This window comes from Brachyistius frenatus, unplaced genomic scaffold (genome assembly GCF_029030835.1).
Source record: "Brachyistius frenatus isolate BFR_SWC_R1_liver_20210118 unplaced genomic scaffold, ASM2903083v1 Contig_17, whole genome shotgun sequence".
NCBI lineage: Eukaryota > Metazoa > Chordata > Actinopteri > Embiotocidae > Brachyistius > Brachyistius frenatus.
The window spans coordinates 1,418,838-1,437,404 of NW_027210616.1; the positions used below are offsets into that span (position 1 = coordinate 1,418,838).

An 18,567-nucleotide genomic window follows, 5' to 3' on the forward strand; every position below is an offset into this window, starting at 1 on the left:
TACCTCATTTCTTTTGTATGATGCCCTCACTCAACCATTATTTTAACAATGGAGTCTAGAAATTCCCAAATTATTATAACAGATTTGTTGTTAGAGCTTATACAGGTAGAGGCCTTTTTTTTTTTTTTTTTTTTTTGATCGTTTGACTGCTTTAAAATTATGCCAGGCCAAATATAGATTCATTCAGTTTATTACTTTGGTTTCAAGATGTAACCCAATGCGTTGCACAACGCTCAAAGTACTTCAGTGTGTGCTTGGAGACTGAGTGTAAATGTGTGTTTCCCTGTTGTGCTCAAAGTGTGTGCCTTGCTGCCAATAGGTAGTCTTATTGTGTAAGCATCAGTGTAGCAACATGTCCCAGTGGAGATTATACACAAGAATCCATTTACTTCAAGCGGGAGCTGATACAGATAGCATATAGCGGCTGTGTTTGGCTCACTGCGAGGATAGTCTATCATTAGAGCTTTGGCTGATTGAGAAAAAGAGAAATTGACTGGCAAATCTCTTCCTTTTCCTAAAACAAAGAAATTATGGCTAGCTTTTATTACTAGCACCATTGTTAGAATCCAGATTAAGTCAAAACAAGTTTCAACAATTACACCTTCATATAAAGTCCTCTTTGTGGTATTGATGAGTTATTATTTCATTATTTGATTCAATATAACAGAAAATGTAGGTTCATTAACCTGTCTCTGTTTTAAGGAGGATGTTGTTTGAGTCAAATCTTACAAGTCCTTCATCGATGTTTAATTATTTTTGCATTACTATGCTGATGCAATCTAATAATTGTCAAACTGATGTTCTGTTTGCAGGGTGGACTTAGGAACAGCAAGCATGAGTGTACACTCTCATCCCAAGAATATGTCCATGAACTGCGCTCTGGTATCACAGAAGAAAAGCTGCTCAATTGCCTGGAATCCCTCAGAGTGTCTCTTACGAGTAACCCTGTCAGGTGAGTAACTGAAGTTTTTTCCCACTAGCTGCAAACTGTGAGTTGCACCAGGGGAGGTTTTCTGACAGATATTTGAAAATACCATCACTTTTTGGGAGTACCTCTTATTATTGGCAAAATGATAGGTTTGTCAAAATCAAAAGAAAGCTCACTGTGAATTGTTCTCATGCTCACAACTACAGACTGCTGGAATAAAGTGTCATGCCGCTGAGCTGTGAAGGATTAGCTCTTTCTGTAGTTTTATATTTTACAATAGTCACAGTACAAACACACAATGTGATTATGTCACTGTTTGTTAGGTTATTCACAAAGTTTTCCTCTGGTTATTTCTACATGAAATATCCAATTGAGAAAAACTCCTTGCAGACGCAATATATTTGCAGTCTGACCTCAGCAGTTTTGACCAGTATAAAAACATTCTGCTTAATGGAAATTGTATAAGTGTTCCCAAGATTAGCAAGAAAATGTTGGGAAAGTGGTTTCATAGTTGATTGTACAACACTTTTATTTTTTAATTTTTTTTAATTGAGGTAAAAATGCAATGATATTAACGTAAGATTAACTTATTTTTTGGTGTCACCCTGTTCACACTTTTGAAAAAGCATACTAAATGTGTCTTAAGGATACAATGGCATGTAATGTATTGTGCACCCAAAAGCTATCCTGACTACAGTGAAGACTCACCACACAACACAGGGGACTGACAGAAAGCTCAGACTGAGTGATGAGGAACAAGGACAATCACAAGGTGTATGGAAAAGCATTAAGTCATGGTGTCAAGCTGTGTGAGGTATAATGTTAATTTTAGATATAAGTCTCAATGAAATTGTAATGCAATGTGGGTATGCAAAGGAAAAATATGATGGAACTGAATATTAATACATTGATTGGTATGACACTTCCTGAGTATGAACAATGCCCTGTCAGCATGTGTAACTCAGATGCTGATGTTGATCAAGCGACGGAAGTTGGAACACTCACAAAATGTATAGCTTCCGCCTGCTCCATCTGCGTGTACGGTGTCCAGCTTCGTTAGCCTTCATCAGAAGCAGTCTCATAACTTTTTGATCAACTCATGTAAGATCATGAATATGTTAAAAATGTACAAATGTTTATTTTACAATTTATTCCTTTGTCTATTTATTTAGAAATGATAAAATGCAGTTTTGATATTGCCTATTTCAAATTATTCAGAACATTAATATTACATTATTCAGATCTGAGTGGATTTTTTTAACGGAAGTGCATCGGACCTGCTACTTGTAGATCTGTCAGACAAGAAGAACCACAGTTTACACATTTAAACTAGCACATATAATACAAACAACAACAACAACAAATAATGCCGACCAAATGAGCACAAGCTGACAGTCACTGGGAGTGCGTGTGCTATTCCAAACTGCTCTGTCTAAAGATATCTAATAGATAAGGAGGCCTAGGAATCCAAATCAGAAAGCCAGTTATTCTTAAATAGCACATTGGCCTGTTTCATGTGCACAAACCGCCTCTCATCTCACCAAATTAAAGATGGTGGTATCATCTTTTCTTTAATCTATTGTGAATTTATATATATATAAAAAAAAAAACATAATTTCAGATTTTCCCCCTTCATTCTCTCCTGAGCTTTGTTCGGCTCGAGTCATTCTTTCTGAGGCCTCAGAGATTTTTCTAGCCTCCTTTGTACTTGTTACCCAAATTCTCTGCTTTTGTCCTGTAAATGAGATCTTCCATTTAATTTGGTCCCACTAGTGCAACGGAACCCTTAGTGACAGCAGATCATCTGAATTATTTACCGGCCCACTGTTGAGGAGATGTTTCTTAATGTGAACCAATGAGTGGTGCATATTAAATGGTCGTTGGATAGGTGGAATACATTTTTATGTTGACCCTGCGCACAGAGACGATCTGCCGGCACAGCCCCAGATAAGCTTTTATTTAATCTGTTTGGTGCCACCAGCATTACTGCTGCAACCCTGTATTAACCAATTTGGAGGCAAAGACAAAAGAGTTGTGTGCTGCTGCTAAAACCTTGCACATTCACCACAACAACAGATGCTCAGTAGACCCATTTATACATGGATATGGATACAATGGGCATTTTCCAATGATTCATCGGACATTTCTTTTGTACAAAGATATTCGTTTGGCTAACAAGATAAAAAAACAAAAAAACAAAAACATGAGGTCTCCATGCACAAAGAAAGCATCGATATCTAGTGTGTTAAGCTTAACACATGCACATTTTAGGATGTAGCATAGCATAATGAATAGCTAAGTAGCGAAGTAATTGTCCCTCGAGCAATTTCCTAGCTGTGAAGTCAGTGTCCAAAATCTCCAGCAAGCTGTGGGGAGTCAAGTCAGCCTTTCCACTCAGAAAGGCCAACCGACGCCGAGGGGTTGTAACTGAGGCCAGGCTTGCCCTGTGGGTGTTTTTAAATGGCTGAACCTTTGACCGGCATATGAGGAACCCGTGCTTTCTGAAGGAGTTGCCACCCACGGATGGCTAAGCCCGTCCAGCGAGGCACCTTTGGGTGTGTGTGCTGAGGAGGAGTGTGCAACACAGGTCCCCCTGCTCATCTTTACGCCTCTTATTGTTTCTCTCCCGGGGAAAGTGACTGATTATTTTCTTGAAGCATGGATAAGGTTACTCCTAATTAATATGAATGTGCTTAATTGTTATGGATCACAACACACAGGAAGTCTGCATTTGACTCCACTATGTTAATGTGACCTTTGTACGCTATGCAGTTATGTTATCATATACTGGAAGTAACCATGAAGTAGGTGCCAGAGCAGGGCATTCATGTTCACACCTCAGAATAATGATCGTCTGGGCTGCTTTTCCATATTGATATTTTGGGGAATTCATTAAAACTGTAATTTTGATTTAAATAAATTTGCAACTTTGTAAAATTGTACAAGTAGTAATCAATACTTATTGATATATACCAGTAAGTGGTACATAATGTGCTACCATTTATTTTACTTTGCTGAATGTGCCTCACTGTTTATCATACTGAACAATATTTCTGAATGCAGAGACAAACTGCAGTAACGCTGATGTGCAGCCACAGCTGGTTACTGTCCCACATCCCGGTTCAAAGTGGTAACAAAACAGACACTATGAGTGTGAGTTTGTATAAATCTAGAGCACAGTATTCGTCAGTGCTCTAATTCCTCATACAATTTATACATAGAAAGAATCTGTCCGATATATGTCCCAAAATCCAGAGTAATGTGCAGTATACTCTGCCAAAGTTTTAGGCCCAAAAAGTAAACTGTGAACTTTTCTTTTATTTATCAGTTAACCTCATATGAAGTGCAATAAACAGAAAGCTGAAAACAAATCAATATTTCTGTGTGACCACGCTTCATGGTACTTGGCAGGTGTGTTGTTCCAAGCATCTTGGAGAACTTGCCTCAGTTCTCCTGCGGATTCAGGCTGTTTCAGTCATTTTGGGCTCTTCATGTAATTCCAGACTGACTTTATGATTTGACCCTGTTGATTCTGAAGCTTACATGATTAATATTATTGAGCTGTCCAACAATGAGATGCAGTGTGTCCTTTTATTTTTCTTCTTCTGAAACTTAAAACTCATTCATACAAAATAACTAGTTTTGCGGTCTCTTTCTGTACACTTTGGAGATTTTAGACTTTGTTCAGAGTTTATTTTTTGATTTTAATCAAAACCACTATCCTCCCTCATTTAGTATAAACCATAATGCTGTCTGCTGAAATGAAAGTCTTGCCATCAAAGTGTTGTTGCTCTTCACAGTGAGTGCTTACTACTGCTTTTTGTTTTTCCTCTGATGTTTGGGCAGCCTGCTAATTTGCTCCCACCGGCCTGTGTTTGTCTAATAGTTTAATTGGCTGGGCTGTGCACCTGTTTGGCAGCACAGGTGGCCACAGGGCCATTGTGCTGAGGGCCTTATCTCCCAGGCAGTCCCACACAGGTGTGTGGCATGCAGCCTTTGCAGATCCACCCACAGATGGCATTGCCTGGAGCATCCGCTGCCTTCTCTGTCTCCACTCTCTTCTCTTCAGCTGCCATGTTTTCCACTTCTCTTTCTGTCCGAATTTCCCCAGCCAATTATTTTTTCTCTACTTCATTCTCCCCCCTTTTAATTTTGTCATTTGGATCCTCGCTTCTTAATTTAGAAGTGTCAGATTGACTATCCACTTTTCATTAATTTCTTAATCCACTGACATGAAGTGAGATGCCAACTTACAGAAAATTACAACCCTCTTATTTCTCATTCTGCTGGAAAGACGTCTTGGGGTGTTTCAGCCCAACCTTATTTTTTCTCGCTCATTTCACAGCTTCTTTTCTCTATTGTGCACATGTGGGGACATTGATAAGATCCATTAAAAATATATCAACACATGTAATACTTCAGTAGTCAAAATACACTTTGGTTTTCTTTTTAGCCATCAAAACAAAAAGTCATCAGCTTCATATCATGTATGTTTAAATGTGTGTTTCCATGACCAGGCATATCCTATATTTTTGTTCAAAGCAGTAAAGTAAATGTTTCTCTGATCTAACCCTGCTGTTGCTCCATCAATAGACTTTCCAATATAGAAATAGGAGAGAGGTTTTGGTGAGTCTGGGCACAAGAGCTCATATCCATTGCCCAGGCTTTAGAGTTCCCTCTGTTTAGCCCCCAGCATTACACTATGACTCTGTCAAATCCCAACAGGGACTTCCATATTAGATCTGCTAGCTGTCAGATCCCTAAGACATATTTAAGCAAAATTGAACTGGGCTCCTAACTTTTCATTATATGAAATCTTCATGGTACAAGGCAGACATTACCTCTGGTGCATTTTCTTGTGGGGTCTTTTTTCCGGAGGCGGGAGGCATTTGCTGACACCAAAGTTTCTCTCTCTGTCTGTATACTTAAGGTGTGGGCTGTTGTGATGATCGTGCTGCTCTGCCACACAGGGCGTCTCTGAGTCTGAATCAGTCTCACCAGCTTTTCTCAGTTGAATGCTTGCAGCTGAGCACTAAGGGTTGCATGGAACAGTAGTAATGGGCTTTTTACGAGCGCTGGAGTTACTATGCCTGCTAACATTAAGTTGCTTGTCCTCTTGACTGTCTGTCCTAATGCCCAGCATGATTAAGCATTTAACAACACAGTGAGGGACACTGACATTTCAGCCAAGTACAGTGGTGATTGCTCCTCATATTATAAGTATAATACATAAGTATAAAAAAAAAAACCAACTCATATTCTGTGTGCAATTTTTGATTGTCATTGTCAAATAAACCATTAAATGATCTGAAACATTATTTTGAGACAGTTAAACTCCAGCAATATATACATTTTGATTGAAGTTGATAAAATAAATACTGGAAAAAGTATTAATCTACTTGATAATGATTACATTTTATGTGTGTGGCAGAAACTGAGACAGTAAAACAACACACTTACAAGGTGTCAAAAAAGCTACTCCCTCAGCATGAAACTTTTAATAGTAGTAGCACTAACTGGTACTCTGATATGCCTGCATCAACCTCCCTTGGCCTTTTCTTTCTACTGTGTGCATAACGGCCAATTAACACCAGCACAAAGGAGCATATCCATCTGTCCTTCTGCTATTGTGACTGTTGAAACAAATATGAGCAACTGACCGTCTCACAGGTTGTGTATAACACCCTGGACAACTTAGGCCTGAAATCTTGTCTGGCACTGGCGCAAAGTGTGAACAGTGGCTCTCAATACAACTGCAATGAGTTGACACTGCACTGATGAATGACTTGCGTGAGGGTTTAGATACAGGAGACATCAATGAGGCCGCTCGGATTCCTCAGAGATTAATAATCGTTTCAACTCTGTCATTTTTTTATGTGGAAATATCGTAGTGAATCAGCCATAATTGATCCGCTTTGTTATCCTGGATAGTGCTTTTGTAAGCTTAATCAGACTTTATGTCGATTGGGGTTATTTTTAGAATAAAGCATTAAAAAAAAAAAACAACAACAGATGTCCTCAGTGAATTTCAGGGGGATGACCTCTCTCAGGACAAACGACAGCCTGCCGCCTTTGAACTTCCTGGATCAAGGACCATTTTCTCCCTTCCCCTCACTTTGTAGAATAATGGCAGTTTGATTTCCTGCCATGGCGATCGAGGTTTAACATCCTCCAGGAAGGGATGTGGACGGATGGAGGAGAGACACAACATGCCCAAAAAAACTGCTGTTGCCGCAGCAAAGAAGTAAAGTGGGGGTTTAAAGCTTTGCAGTGGGGGTAATTTTCTTTGCATTTTGCAGCGAGACTCTGCTGTCTACACTCCCAGTGTTGTTACAAACCACTCTCAGCTACCCTCCAGTCCTCAGAATAGTTTGCTCTGCCACTCGCCGAGGAGAAACAAGTCGGGAAAGATTTTGAAAATTACATAAATGTTTGTTAGAGGTCTGTAGGCTAAGGCTTCTCTGGTCCTCTGATGTTTCAGAAATTCATTCATCAGTGAATTTATTTTTGTCTTACTTTTCAGGATGGTTCAATCATTCTTGTTTTAGAACAGCCAAAGAGTTTTATTTGACTGTTAAATGTGTCATGAATGTTATGACTGTCTTCAAACGGACGTGACAAGCAGTCAGAAATGAGCAAGTTAACTAGTTTTTACCCTTGTGGCTGACTTCAGAGCTGATGTTTGCCCTTCTTCCTCAGAGGCAGTGAAAATGATTTTGAAGGCATAAATGTCCTCAGTGTCTGAGTATATTTTAAGAGTGATGCCTATTTCATTTTATGACACCATCTGTTAACCTCCAAGATAGCCATATCTGTTACAGCCCCAGAGTGATGCATACATAATTCAGAAATATCTGATTGGAATTTTATATTGATTTAGTCGGAAATTATTTTGCCCCAGTATAGGAAATATCCGCCACGTATAGGAAATAACTGTCTTATAAATCTCTAATTATTATCCTTTTTAGTATTTCTTATTATCCATTGTTTCCAGGCCATAGTTTACACGGTGTTCTGGAGCATATTATACCTTTGAACACAATACAATATCCATGGTGGATTTTTCTGTATTAACATATATTCCACAAACAGTTTTTTGTTTTGCATGTGGGATGTAACCCAAAATGTCATTTGACCTGCATCCATTTTTAACAAACATTTGAACAGGCAATCTGACCAATATGTTCAAAACAGTGATGCATATAACACTTTTATGCTCAGGAAAAAAAGCATCTATCAACTTTCCCAACTAACAAAAGTCATTCTGTCTGCTCCAGAATTTCGGAGCGATGCGGAGCTGTCCCAATGTTTCACTCGTTCTCCGCAGATATCAAGTAATAGCACAAATTCTGATGAACACAGTCTGGGAGGTTCACGCTGCCACTTACATGGATCTACTGTTAAAGGTGCCAGCAGTAAACGCTTGAATAAAATGGCACCATTATGGCTTTGAAAAAAAGAATAATTTCTTTCAGTGTTTTCCATTTAATTTCCATCACCTTGTTGAAAGATGAAAGTCATCTTTACAGAAGCTTGAGCGTTTTGTAGATACACTGCATCAAATCTGATGATCAGTTTCTAATTTTCATGTTACCAATTAATAAATGGTTGTTGGGAAAAAAAAAAAAGGCCTTTTAGCTTAGCAATCTGTTGGTACTGCTGATTTCTGTTAACCTACAGTGAGTTGTTGTGGGGAAATTCTTGTTGTTCAGGGGATTAGACATTTCAGGAGTGTTTTACACCATGTGGGGGGGTCATTTCAAAGTATGTATGAAGCATGGTGTGCTGTCAGCTCTCTGAACTTAATAGTTGATTTAATTCCGAGAGACTTCCACTCTCCAATCTCTCACACTCCTTTCATGCTCGCACAATAACCTTCCACATTAATTTATGTAGTGGATCTTCAGTCTTTCTTAAAGCCACATTTTGGAATCAAGCTGAGACTCAAATACCATTAGAAGTGCAAAGTGCTCCTTTTGAGCACTGCACCGTTCCCATTCCTGTGCTTGCTTGGCTACACCAGAAATCCCATTTGGGGAGTGCTGACTCCAGATATATTGTCCTCAGACTGTGCTACTCGCTGTAGTACCAGTATCAAACAACAGTACCACCCCAGGTGGTTCTCTGAATATCTCCTCTGCTGTAACTCAGTGAACCTTTGTGTTTTTGTTATATCCTTATGAAAAATAAGTTTCAGGAAAACTACTTTCAAACAGTTTATCTACACAGTGCACACAGCTCTTCCATGTTCACCGCTGTGGTGCATTACATTTAAGAAGTGTGAAAGCCAGCAGGAGCAAGAGACCGGAGATATTATCAGTGCAGCTTTGTGGAGTGACAGCATGGATGGACAGGGAGTGCATGCTAACTGGAGTTACAAGTGAAACATATCTGCTGCTTGTTGTTCTCTTTTAGAGTCAACACAGGTCAATGATTTTGGCTTCATTTGTATGTATAAATGCTGTATGCACATTGGGGTCCATTATATTCAGTGCATTTCAGTTCCTTGGCAGTTTACCATGTTTCTACTAATCACTGATATATTTGTGTCCTGTGTGAGGTGATGGTTTATATGAATAAGGGGCAGCAAAATAACAGACAGAATAGTGTGGGTGTTATGTTTTTAGGTTAACAAAAATTATGATCGTTTAAAAAAAAAAAAAGTGTTTTCTAATTACTTTACTGCTATGTGTGTGTGTGTGTGTGTGTGTGTGTGTGTGTGTGTGTGTGTGTGTGTGTGTGTGTGTGTGTTTTTTTCTGTAGTCTGTAGTTCCTCCATTCATACATGTTGTTTGATTTGGACAGGATTAATTTATCAGCCTTTCTACACACAGCAATTAAATCATAACCACCTTGACAGCTTGTACAAATTCTGTATTGGAGAGTTGTTCATACTATTTTACATTTGGAAATAGTAGTTGTAGGCAAGCTAGCTGTGTGACTATGGAGAAAGAGGTGTTAGTTGGTTTGTCCATGTAACAGTGTGTTGGTGCAGTGGCATCAGGTCCAAACCTTCAGTTCTCAAACATTCTACACCAATGAGCCAAACATGACTGTATGCAAGTGAAATAAATCCTGTTGATTATCTCGTAACAGAAGCTCATTTTAAGGTCTGGGAGTATTTGTTGTCAATGTCTTGGTTGCCGGAGAAATGGTCAGGTGTAAAGACCTAAGGGACTTTGAGAAGGGCCAAGACATTATGGCCAGAAGGCTGGGTTGGAGCATCTCCCAAATGGCAAGGCTCGTTGGGTACCCCCAGGCAGCAGTGATGAAAAGCCACCAACAGTGGTCCGAGGAGCGACAAACCATGAACTGGCGATAGGGTGTTGGGGGATGTGCTGGAACAGGTCTGCTCCACAGCGGCTCCATCTGCTGCTAAGGTGGCTGAAGTCTTGGTGCCAAACACCACCGGGCACCTTCAGAGGTTTTGTAGAGGCCATGTCTCAGCAGGTCGGAGCTGTTCAGAGCTGTTCAGGCCGCATTCAAAGGATCTACAGCAAAAAAGGCAGGGGTGGTCCGTCTCATTAGTGTCTGTTAGTGGACACACTGTGGATGCTAAAATGCTCAGGGTAGTATGAAGCCCCAAGCACATGTGAGCCCATGTATCAAAAGCATTATGATCTTCTCTTCCACTGCTGTTTAGGATATAAGGAGAGAGCAAATTTACTTTTTTGGGCCTTTACTGTGTTGTGTGAAGAGAATTATGGCCTCCTGGGCCGTCTGGGTTGGCTTATTTTTCTTTATTTTCTTTTTATATTTCATGGAACACTTGATAAAATGTAGGCTGAGAAAATGAATTAAGTATTGTATGCTGTGTTTTGTATCAGTGTTGCTGTAAGTTGCGTCAGCTGCAGGTTTCATGATGTTTGGGTTAAGAATTACCTTAATTTGGACCGAGTATTGAACAGAGAGCCCTGTCGTCTGCTTTTAGCACCATTTAACTCCAGTAACACTATGATCGTTGTGATGGAAATCGTGGAGATGAGGTGAAGAAGGCAGAGGAGACCGTTTTGGGTGTCAACGCAGTGTTGTTTATTGGCAGCAGCTCGTACGAGGAGAGAGATCACAATATGTGGCAATGCCTGGTTGCTACACCTCTCTGCCTGTACTCTCACACGGGCTCAACTATAAGGAACACATTGTGTCCTTGGCCGAATACGGTGAGACAGAGAGTCAGACATGATCAACATGTATCAGGAACAGTTAGTTCCTGGGGTCGGGGTGTCCCTTATGGGACCTTCACCCCATTCAGGGAATCAGAGGAGTCTCATAATTTGTCAGGACTAAACAATAGAATTTCCTTGACAATTGTTATATGTTTTACCTTTAGCAAAGTCCACAACTGTCAAAATTATTTTTTGTTGATTGTTGATTTTTATTTAATGAGTTAAAGGAAATAAATGTATTGTTCTTCGGGAAGTGAGGAACAGAAATGTATATTTAATATTTTATATCTAATATCAGTCATCTGATATGCCCATTGCATTACAGTCATTTCAGCTGGCTATTAAATTGATCAGGGTGTAATGTAGCTCCATGTTTGTCATGTTAAATCACTAAGCAGGCACTGGTGGTGCTTGGTTTCAAGCTATATTGTTCAGACCTATTTGTTGCATGGTGCATTGGGCCTCATTTGGAATTCTGTTGCACTGAATAGGTCAGTAGTCCCACAGAGGGACAGTTGTATGGCTCGGCCTGTAATACAATATGAAAGATATCGTACTTGCACAGAAGCTTTCAGTAACAGAGCTCCCCACCTAACCCTGATAAAATAATAAAACTGGTCTTTAGACTGAAATCAATGCACGCACAAGCCATCTACACACGAGGCCAGTGATCAGTCAAACAGAAATGCTGCGACAGTATCTGCCTCTCACTGTTTCTGTCGAGTCACTTACCATGGCTGCTGATGCGCAGTAATATTTTCATCATGTACTAACATTTCCCTCGCCAAGTATTTGTAGAACTCAACACACACTTTACACTTTCTCTTCCACACTCTTTGCTATGACATTTCATCTGCAACCCTTGCAATATACAATGCTCTACACGCTGTAACTACTTCCCTTAAGCAAGACATTGAACACAGCCTGGAGTACCACTCTGTCCATGCTGGCATCACTGTGAGGTGACTAAAATCCTTTTGCAACTTATTTAGATCATGGCTCTTTGAGGGTTTCAGTGAAGGACTTTGAAATCTAGTTATGTCAGGACTGTCTGAATGATGGCACAAGGTGTGCTTGATGGTAATAGTTTTTATGCAAAGACACCCTCAAGTGAAAATCCCGTTTTTAACCTTGTTAACACGTCCATGTGGTGTTTTTTTTTTTTTTTTTTTTGTATTACAAGACATGAGTGAAATGGACCAGGTAGGGTTTCATACTTCACATACGTAAAGAACCAACCCCCATCAACCTGAAGGGCAGAGCTTTCCATGTCATCAAGCTGCCAGCTCGATATGCAGACAAGCAGTGGAGGGATGGGTGGAAATCGAGGCCGGGCCTGTATCCAAATTCATAGACCGAGGCTACCGAATGAAGACAAAGGTGTTGAGGTGCATCTAAGCTACTTTAAGACACTAAGGTTTTTTTCTTGGAATTTAAAGGAGTCTCGCTACTGTTTAGCTTAAAAAACAGTAAATATACAAACATAAATTGCAACACATGCCAATATATAAGGTCATATTTCCTCATGGTGGCTCCGTACTTTGCTCTGTCATTTACCTTACATCAGGATGGTCTGGGGTTTCTCCCTTTCAAACATGTGTTTGCTGTGTGATGAACTACTGACCTGTCCAGAGTCCTCTGATGAAATGCATGGGCTCAGACCCCTGTGACTGTAAGCAAGATAAGGACCATAGAAATTGGATGGATACAGTATTTTCTCATGCATAACTACATCTGTTATGGCAGTACATGTCAGAAAGTCAGTAATATATTTTGCTCTTTTGGGAAACAGATGTTGTGCGACAGGAAGACAGATGATCTGCAAGATATTTAAACTTTTTTTGTATTAGGATAACATCTTCGTTGAGAAAAGTCTGCAACATAATTAACTTTTGATGAAGCTGAAATCTTGTTTAGTGAACACACATCTTGTTAGTAAACATAATCTGTACTCCTGTTTGTGGGATAAATACATTTTATAACCAGTCACATAACTACAACATAACTGCCTCAAGCCAGCAGAAATAACACAACATATACAATAAGAAATTGCTTCCAGAAGACCGACCATGCATTTTTCATTTTTGCCTGCGGAATATACGTGAGTGCAGAAAGTAACACAATTTGGTGGCACTTAACTAGAGGATTATATCCATCAATATTAGATGAACATGTTCTCCCCCAAGTTAATGAAATCCTTGGATGTATGTCCACATTAGGAGATGAAAGTGATAAGGAAAGGATTTGATCTCTTCGGTGTTGAAGTACCTGACAGTAACACCAAACATGAGCTTTGGCCATATCTACATACAATAAAGAGTTTTGCTGCTCTGCTTCCAAAATATCAAGAGTTGTTGAATGTTAAAAAAAGAAAAGAAAAAAAGTTTCTAAACTTAATTAATGCTGATCATATGTTGGAATAAAGAAGCAGACTGGCAACATTATTATTACTACACGTTTTATAGTTGAAGAAGAATTACTACTGTTATTTGCTTCAGTAGTGCTATTTTGCTGTCCATTGAGGCAGTTTCTCTGATGAAGAGACGGGGGGCATTTCAAAGCCTCAGGACAAACACTACAGAAGTACCGTCTTTCATTTTCTTTGTGGTAACTTTGGGGACATTTAGAAGGCAAGCCGTAGAAGTCCCAAGGGTATACGTGAGAGGACAGAAAATGATCGACAGTCTGGGATGTAGGGAGGACTCCAAACATTGAGTGCCTTAAAAACCTTGAGGAGGGCTGCATTATGTTGCAACCTGCAGCAAGACGCACATTTTTGATGAAAAATGTACTTCACAGACAATTTCACTCCTTCTTCTCTCTGTCTCAGTCAAACAATAACACACAGAAGATAAACACGGAGCAGACATAAGACACTTTCCACCAACACCTGTTGCAGAATTTCTAATTAGCATTCTCTTTTAATTAGCGTGGCTTCTCTGCGGAAGGTTTTTTATTAACAAAGCTTATTGACTTGTTTTGTGAATAGTTCTTGTGCATTGTTTGTTTTAGATTCATATTCATTTGACTTTTCAGATCTCATTTCATGTAATAATTTTGGATACAGCATTTGTAATCAAAGCGTACCAGCCCTGCGGTGTGGATACCTGAAAACACGCAATAGTGATCACTATGTAAAAATGCGTCAGTATGCTCTGTAGAACTGAAAAATGGATCCTAAAAACAACAAAGTCTCAACCGGCTTCCTCTGAGAGAAGAGTTGAATTGGGGATTTTTTTTTTTTATAAAGTTGAAGCAAACACATGTTAAGCATTTTATGTAAATGGATGGGGAAGTGAAATTTTGTCTCACTCTGACAGCTGCAGTGGTTATCAGTCTGTGTACTGGTCGCAGTCTGTCAATAAATGGCTTTATGTGACAGCATGTATGAAAGGTCATTTCAACACATAACAGATGTCCAGTTTCTCTTTTGTTTATTCAGAGCCTCCCCTCTGCTCTGTTAGGAGATGATGAGAATCTGGATATTATAAACTCAAACTTTTTCTGAACTTAAGTTGTATCTCCCTGTAAAACAAGATGATTCACTTATTTGTTCAAGAGAGTCCATTATTTGCACTTTATACAAAAAAATTGAGGTGATATAAAGAAAACAAACAAACAAACAAAAATAAGTGGGTAAAAGTGTTGGGGTTCCTGTATTGTCATACTTAATGTGGACAGAATCCGCTCAATAAAAAGATGATCTGTATAATAATTACTCAGAAGTAATTAGTATATACATTACAGGGCATAAGTAAAAAAGGGAAACTTTTTTGTGCCTTTTTCAATTGATGTGAAAGCAATGAGTGAAGATGACATCATTGTTAGAACTTTAATCAAAGCATAAATACTCATTACTTAATACATGCACACTCTTTTGAAGGTAGAGAGAATCATGCCATAAAAGCGGCACAACATTGTCAACATACTATACATTTTCACTTTGTTGACTGTGATGACCAACTTCAGATGCTAATAATTTAATTAAAACGTAAATCTATGTCCTGAAAAGAGCACCACCTTCATCTTTAGGCACTGAGGATCAAATGTTTTTCTATCCAAACAAGCCAGACGACAAATTATTTTTTTCCCCTGAATCTTTTTTTCACACGTTGCTGATATTACAGTTCCACTGTGTAATAAACAAAAACATTTTTCACAAATATTGGTCCCATTTTCGCTCTCCGAAGACTGACATTACCATCATTACTGAGGAGCATAAACAAAGACTGTGGACTTTACTGCATTGTACTCCCTCATCCGTGTCGCCTCCTCTTCCTCTTTGTTGTCCCAGTCTTCCATTTACTTGTACCACCTCTGTATCACAAATATATACAACTGCATTGTTATCCTGCAGTAAACTGTGCCAGTTTGTTCGTTCTCCTCTTTTATGGCCTTCAGCATGTGGAGAGTACATGCAGGAAGGAAACATTCAAATTGGAACGCTTTTGGTAAACAGACATTAGTATAGACATTCATGGACATTGTGATGTTTTGTTTTTATTAAGAAAACAGATCATCATTATACACACACACACACACAGTAAATATGAATAACTTATAAATTGTCTCTGCTTGTCTGCTAATGAAATTTGAGTAATAGTAGGTGGGGGTTGTTGTGCATGCTAATTTAGTCACAGATCAAAGAAATACCTCACCTCATCTTCGCTAGTTGCCTCAGGCTAATGCATCTCATCCCTAATTGAGGGTCTCTTCTGACTCACTGAGTCAATACAAATGGCTTTAATACTCAAACCATTATTATTTCAAATCCTTGTCAAAAAGGCGGGATAAATCAGTGACTTATGCCCCGTTAATGTCACAAAATTGTTCCATGCATTTTGCGTTATTGACAGCTCGAGCCCTGAAAACAAGTAATGCTAATGACATAATCTGGCTGTGACCACACTGTCCCTCCTCCCGTCTCTCTCATCTACTTTCTCAGACAAACGGGCTCATCTGCACTGGATCATTTGCTGTCTCCTGATACGCTGTGGTTTATTGCCAATTATCTCTCGCGATCCATTATCGATTACAGTGTTATCTTTCTTGCATTGCTTAATCTTTTGGCACAGTAACACAGCGGCTCACAGGGGGGCCTGGAAACAAACTGCTTAGCGATGGGAACGCTAGTTAAGATGGATGGCTGTTCATTTGCTTGTAAATTGGTACAGTTTAAATTCAAACTGACTTCGACTGTATTCAGTGTCGTGGAGAGGGCAAGGCGGGTTTTGATTTGCAACGCTCCCTGTTAGGAATTAAAAAACACAACAACAGTCAATTTATCCAGTTAAGTGTTAAACCTCTGGTATTCGTCTGGATGAGTGATTTTCTCTGAGGTTAATACAATAGTGTTTGTGCCTGCTTCTGAGAATCACCGTGGCTGATAGTGAACCAACAAGACAATAACAATTCTGACTCAATGTTTGGTGATTTGACTTTTTCTTTGTGTGTCTGTGTTTTCTCTCCAGCTGGGTTAATAACTTCGGTCATGAGGGTCTCGGCCTTCTGCTTGATGCTCTGGAGAAGCTGCTGGACAAGAAACAGTGAGTTAACTCATATGACATCACATCTCTGTTATTTTATAGTGCCGGGTTCTGTTGATGTAATCACGTATATAATAACTTTTCTGTTTTTTTTTTTTTTTTTTTTCAGGCAAGAGAATATCGATAAACGGAACCAGCATAAACTTATCCAGTGTTTGAAGGCTTTTATGAACAATAAGGTTCGTATGAGTCAACAAAGAAAAGACAATCCACTTAATTACTTGATCTTGTTTAATATCAAACAATGTTTGAATTCACTAGTTAAACGGTAAATGTAATTTAGAAATGAATAAAAAGCATGGACAGAGGCCATTCTTTTTACAGTTATTTAAAACATTTAGTCTCTTAGTAGCTCAGGTGGCCGTTATACCAAACCTGATTTAAATCTGGACTCTGACAAGCCTGGGATAATGGGACAACGGGACAGTGAAGTGAAGCTAATTTTACCGTTTCAAGCCCACAGTCTCAGTTCTTTTAATTATCCTTTTTGAGAAGGTCTGGCTCATTTCTCAAAAGTGGCACACATTTCAAGGATAGATGAACTATTGATATTGCTTCTCTATGAGTTAATCCCCACACGTGGTCATCTCAGCCCATTCCTTCAGTTGGTGGTGGGAGAGGGGAGGGGGGCGGGGGGGACTAGAAGGTGCAGGAGACTATAAGTATTTGTCCCCATAGTCCTGTCCTGAATTGAATTAATTTATCATCCTCTCCATTTTCTCCAATGGCCTCGTTGTCCCTCCTTAAAAGAAAATTAAGGCTAACTATAACTTACGTACATTAGAGCTTTTTTGTATAATTCATTTTTTACTTGAAGTGAAAGTTCTCCATGAATGCAAATGCTCTCATTAATTTATACCCAATGGACCTTTTCTCTGTCCTACCTCTCTTCTTCCTTATCTCACAGTATGGACTGCAAAGGATCTTGGGAGATGAGCGCAGCTTGTTGCTGTTGGCACGAGCAATTGACCCCAAACAGACCAACTTGATGACAGAGACTGTCAAAATTCTTTCTGCTTTCTGTATTATTGGAGAGGAAAACATGTAAGTTGAATTTCATTAACCTGATCATTTTTCACTCATTTTTCTTGCACATCACATGTGCAAATGTATCCTAACGAGTGCCAGCCAGCTTTGGTTTTATTTACAGATTCTCAAAATGGATGTGAATACAATTTGCGGAAATTAAAGCATGAAAAAAAAAAATATATATTTAAGAAAACAAAACTGTCCTTACAAAACAGTCTCAAACACAAACACAATTTGCGGACCTTGGTGTGCATCATTTTTAATTAAAACAATTTTGAACTGGAGAAACTGTCAGGAGGTTTCAGCAACAGATATGTTTGAAAAAAGTATCTGCATGGCTGGAAGCGGAAACATATGTTTTGGTGGTATAGTTGACCTTTTAAGTACTTTTGCTTAGCCTCAGTTCAAAGTTTTTATATTGTTTTCTTTTAGTATTCAGAGTTAAGCGAGGAACACATTTTCCCACATTTGTCAGTAAATCATTGCTGATATGGAAACAGCACAAAACCTTTTCAAAATCCTGACGGATGACAAAACAAAAGTAATATAAGGATGAAAGACATATGGTCCATATCTGGTTTGTTTACACACAGTAATGTTTCTGCAGCAGCAGGAGGGAAGGAGAACATTGCATTATTAGTATTGCCTCAACCTTCTCCCACTGGGTGGCATGTACTTTTACAGAGATTGCACCCTGTGCATATATATGTTTACCCACTGTGAGCATATACTGCATTTAAAGATGACCTCAGACAGCATAGAAATCTGTTGGGTCACATGGTCAGATGATGCAGTTTAGTCTGTTTAATGTGCTGAAGTACTGAGTGTAGTTTGCCACAGACACAACCTGGCTGACAGCTTATAAATTGGATTTAGGGGTATGTTTTTTATTGTTTCC

At 39.1% G+C, this 18,567-nt stretch overlaps 1 protein-coding gene across 4 annotated transcripts in view; it reads left to right on the plus strand.

Moving 5' to 3' along the window:
- The window catches only part of diaph2 (diaphanous-related formin 2), a 371,302-nt gene that overhangs the window by 92,608 nt on the left and 260,127 nt on the right, over window positions 1-18,567 (plus strand). For all 4 annotated transcript variants that reach the window (XM_069694231.1, XM_069694228.1, XM_069694230.1 and 1 more), the window contains 4 exons: window positions 813-952; window positions 16,566-16,640; window positions 16,750-16,819; window positions 17,548-17,684. In XM_069694231.1, the coding sequence (XP_069550332.1) occupies window positions 813-952; window positions 16,566-16,640; window positions 16,750-16,819; window positions 17,548-17,684 (422 nt within the window). The remainder of the gene's footprint in view (window positions 1-812; window positions 953-16,565; window positions 16,641-16,749; window positions 16,820-17,547; window positions 17,685-18,567) is intronic.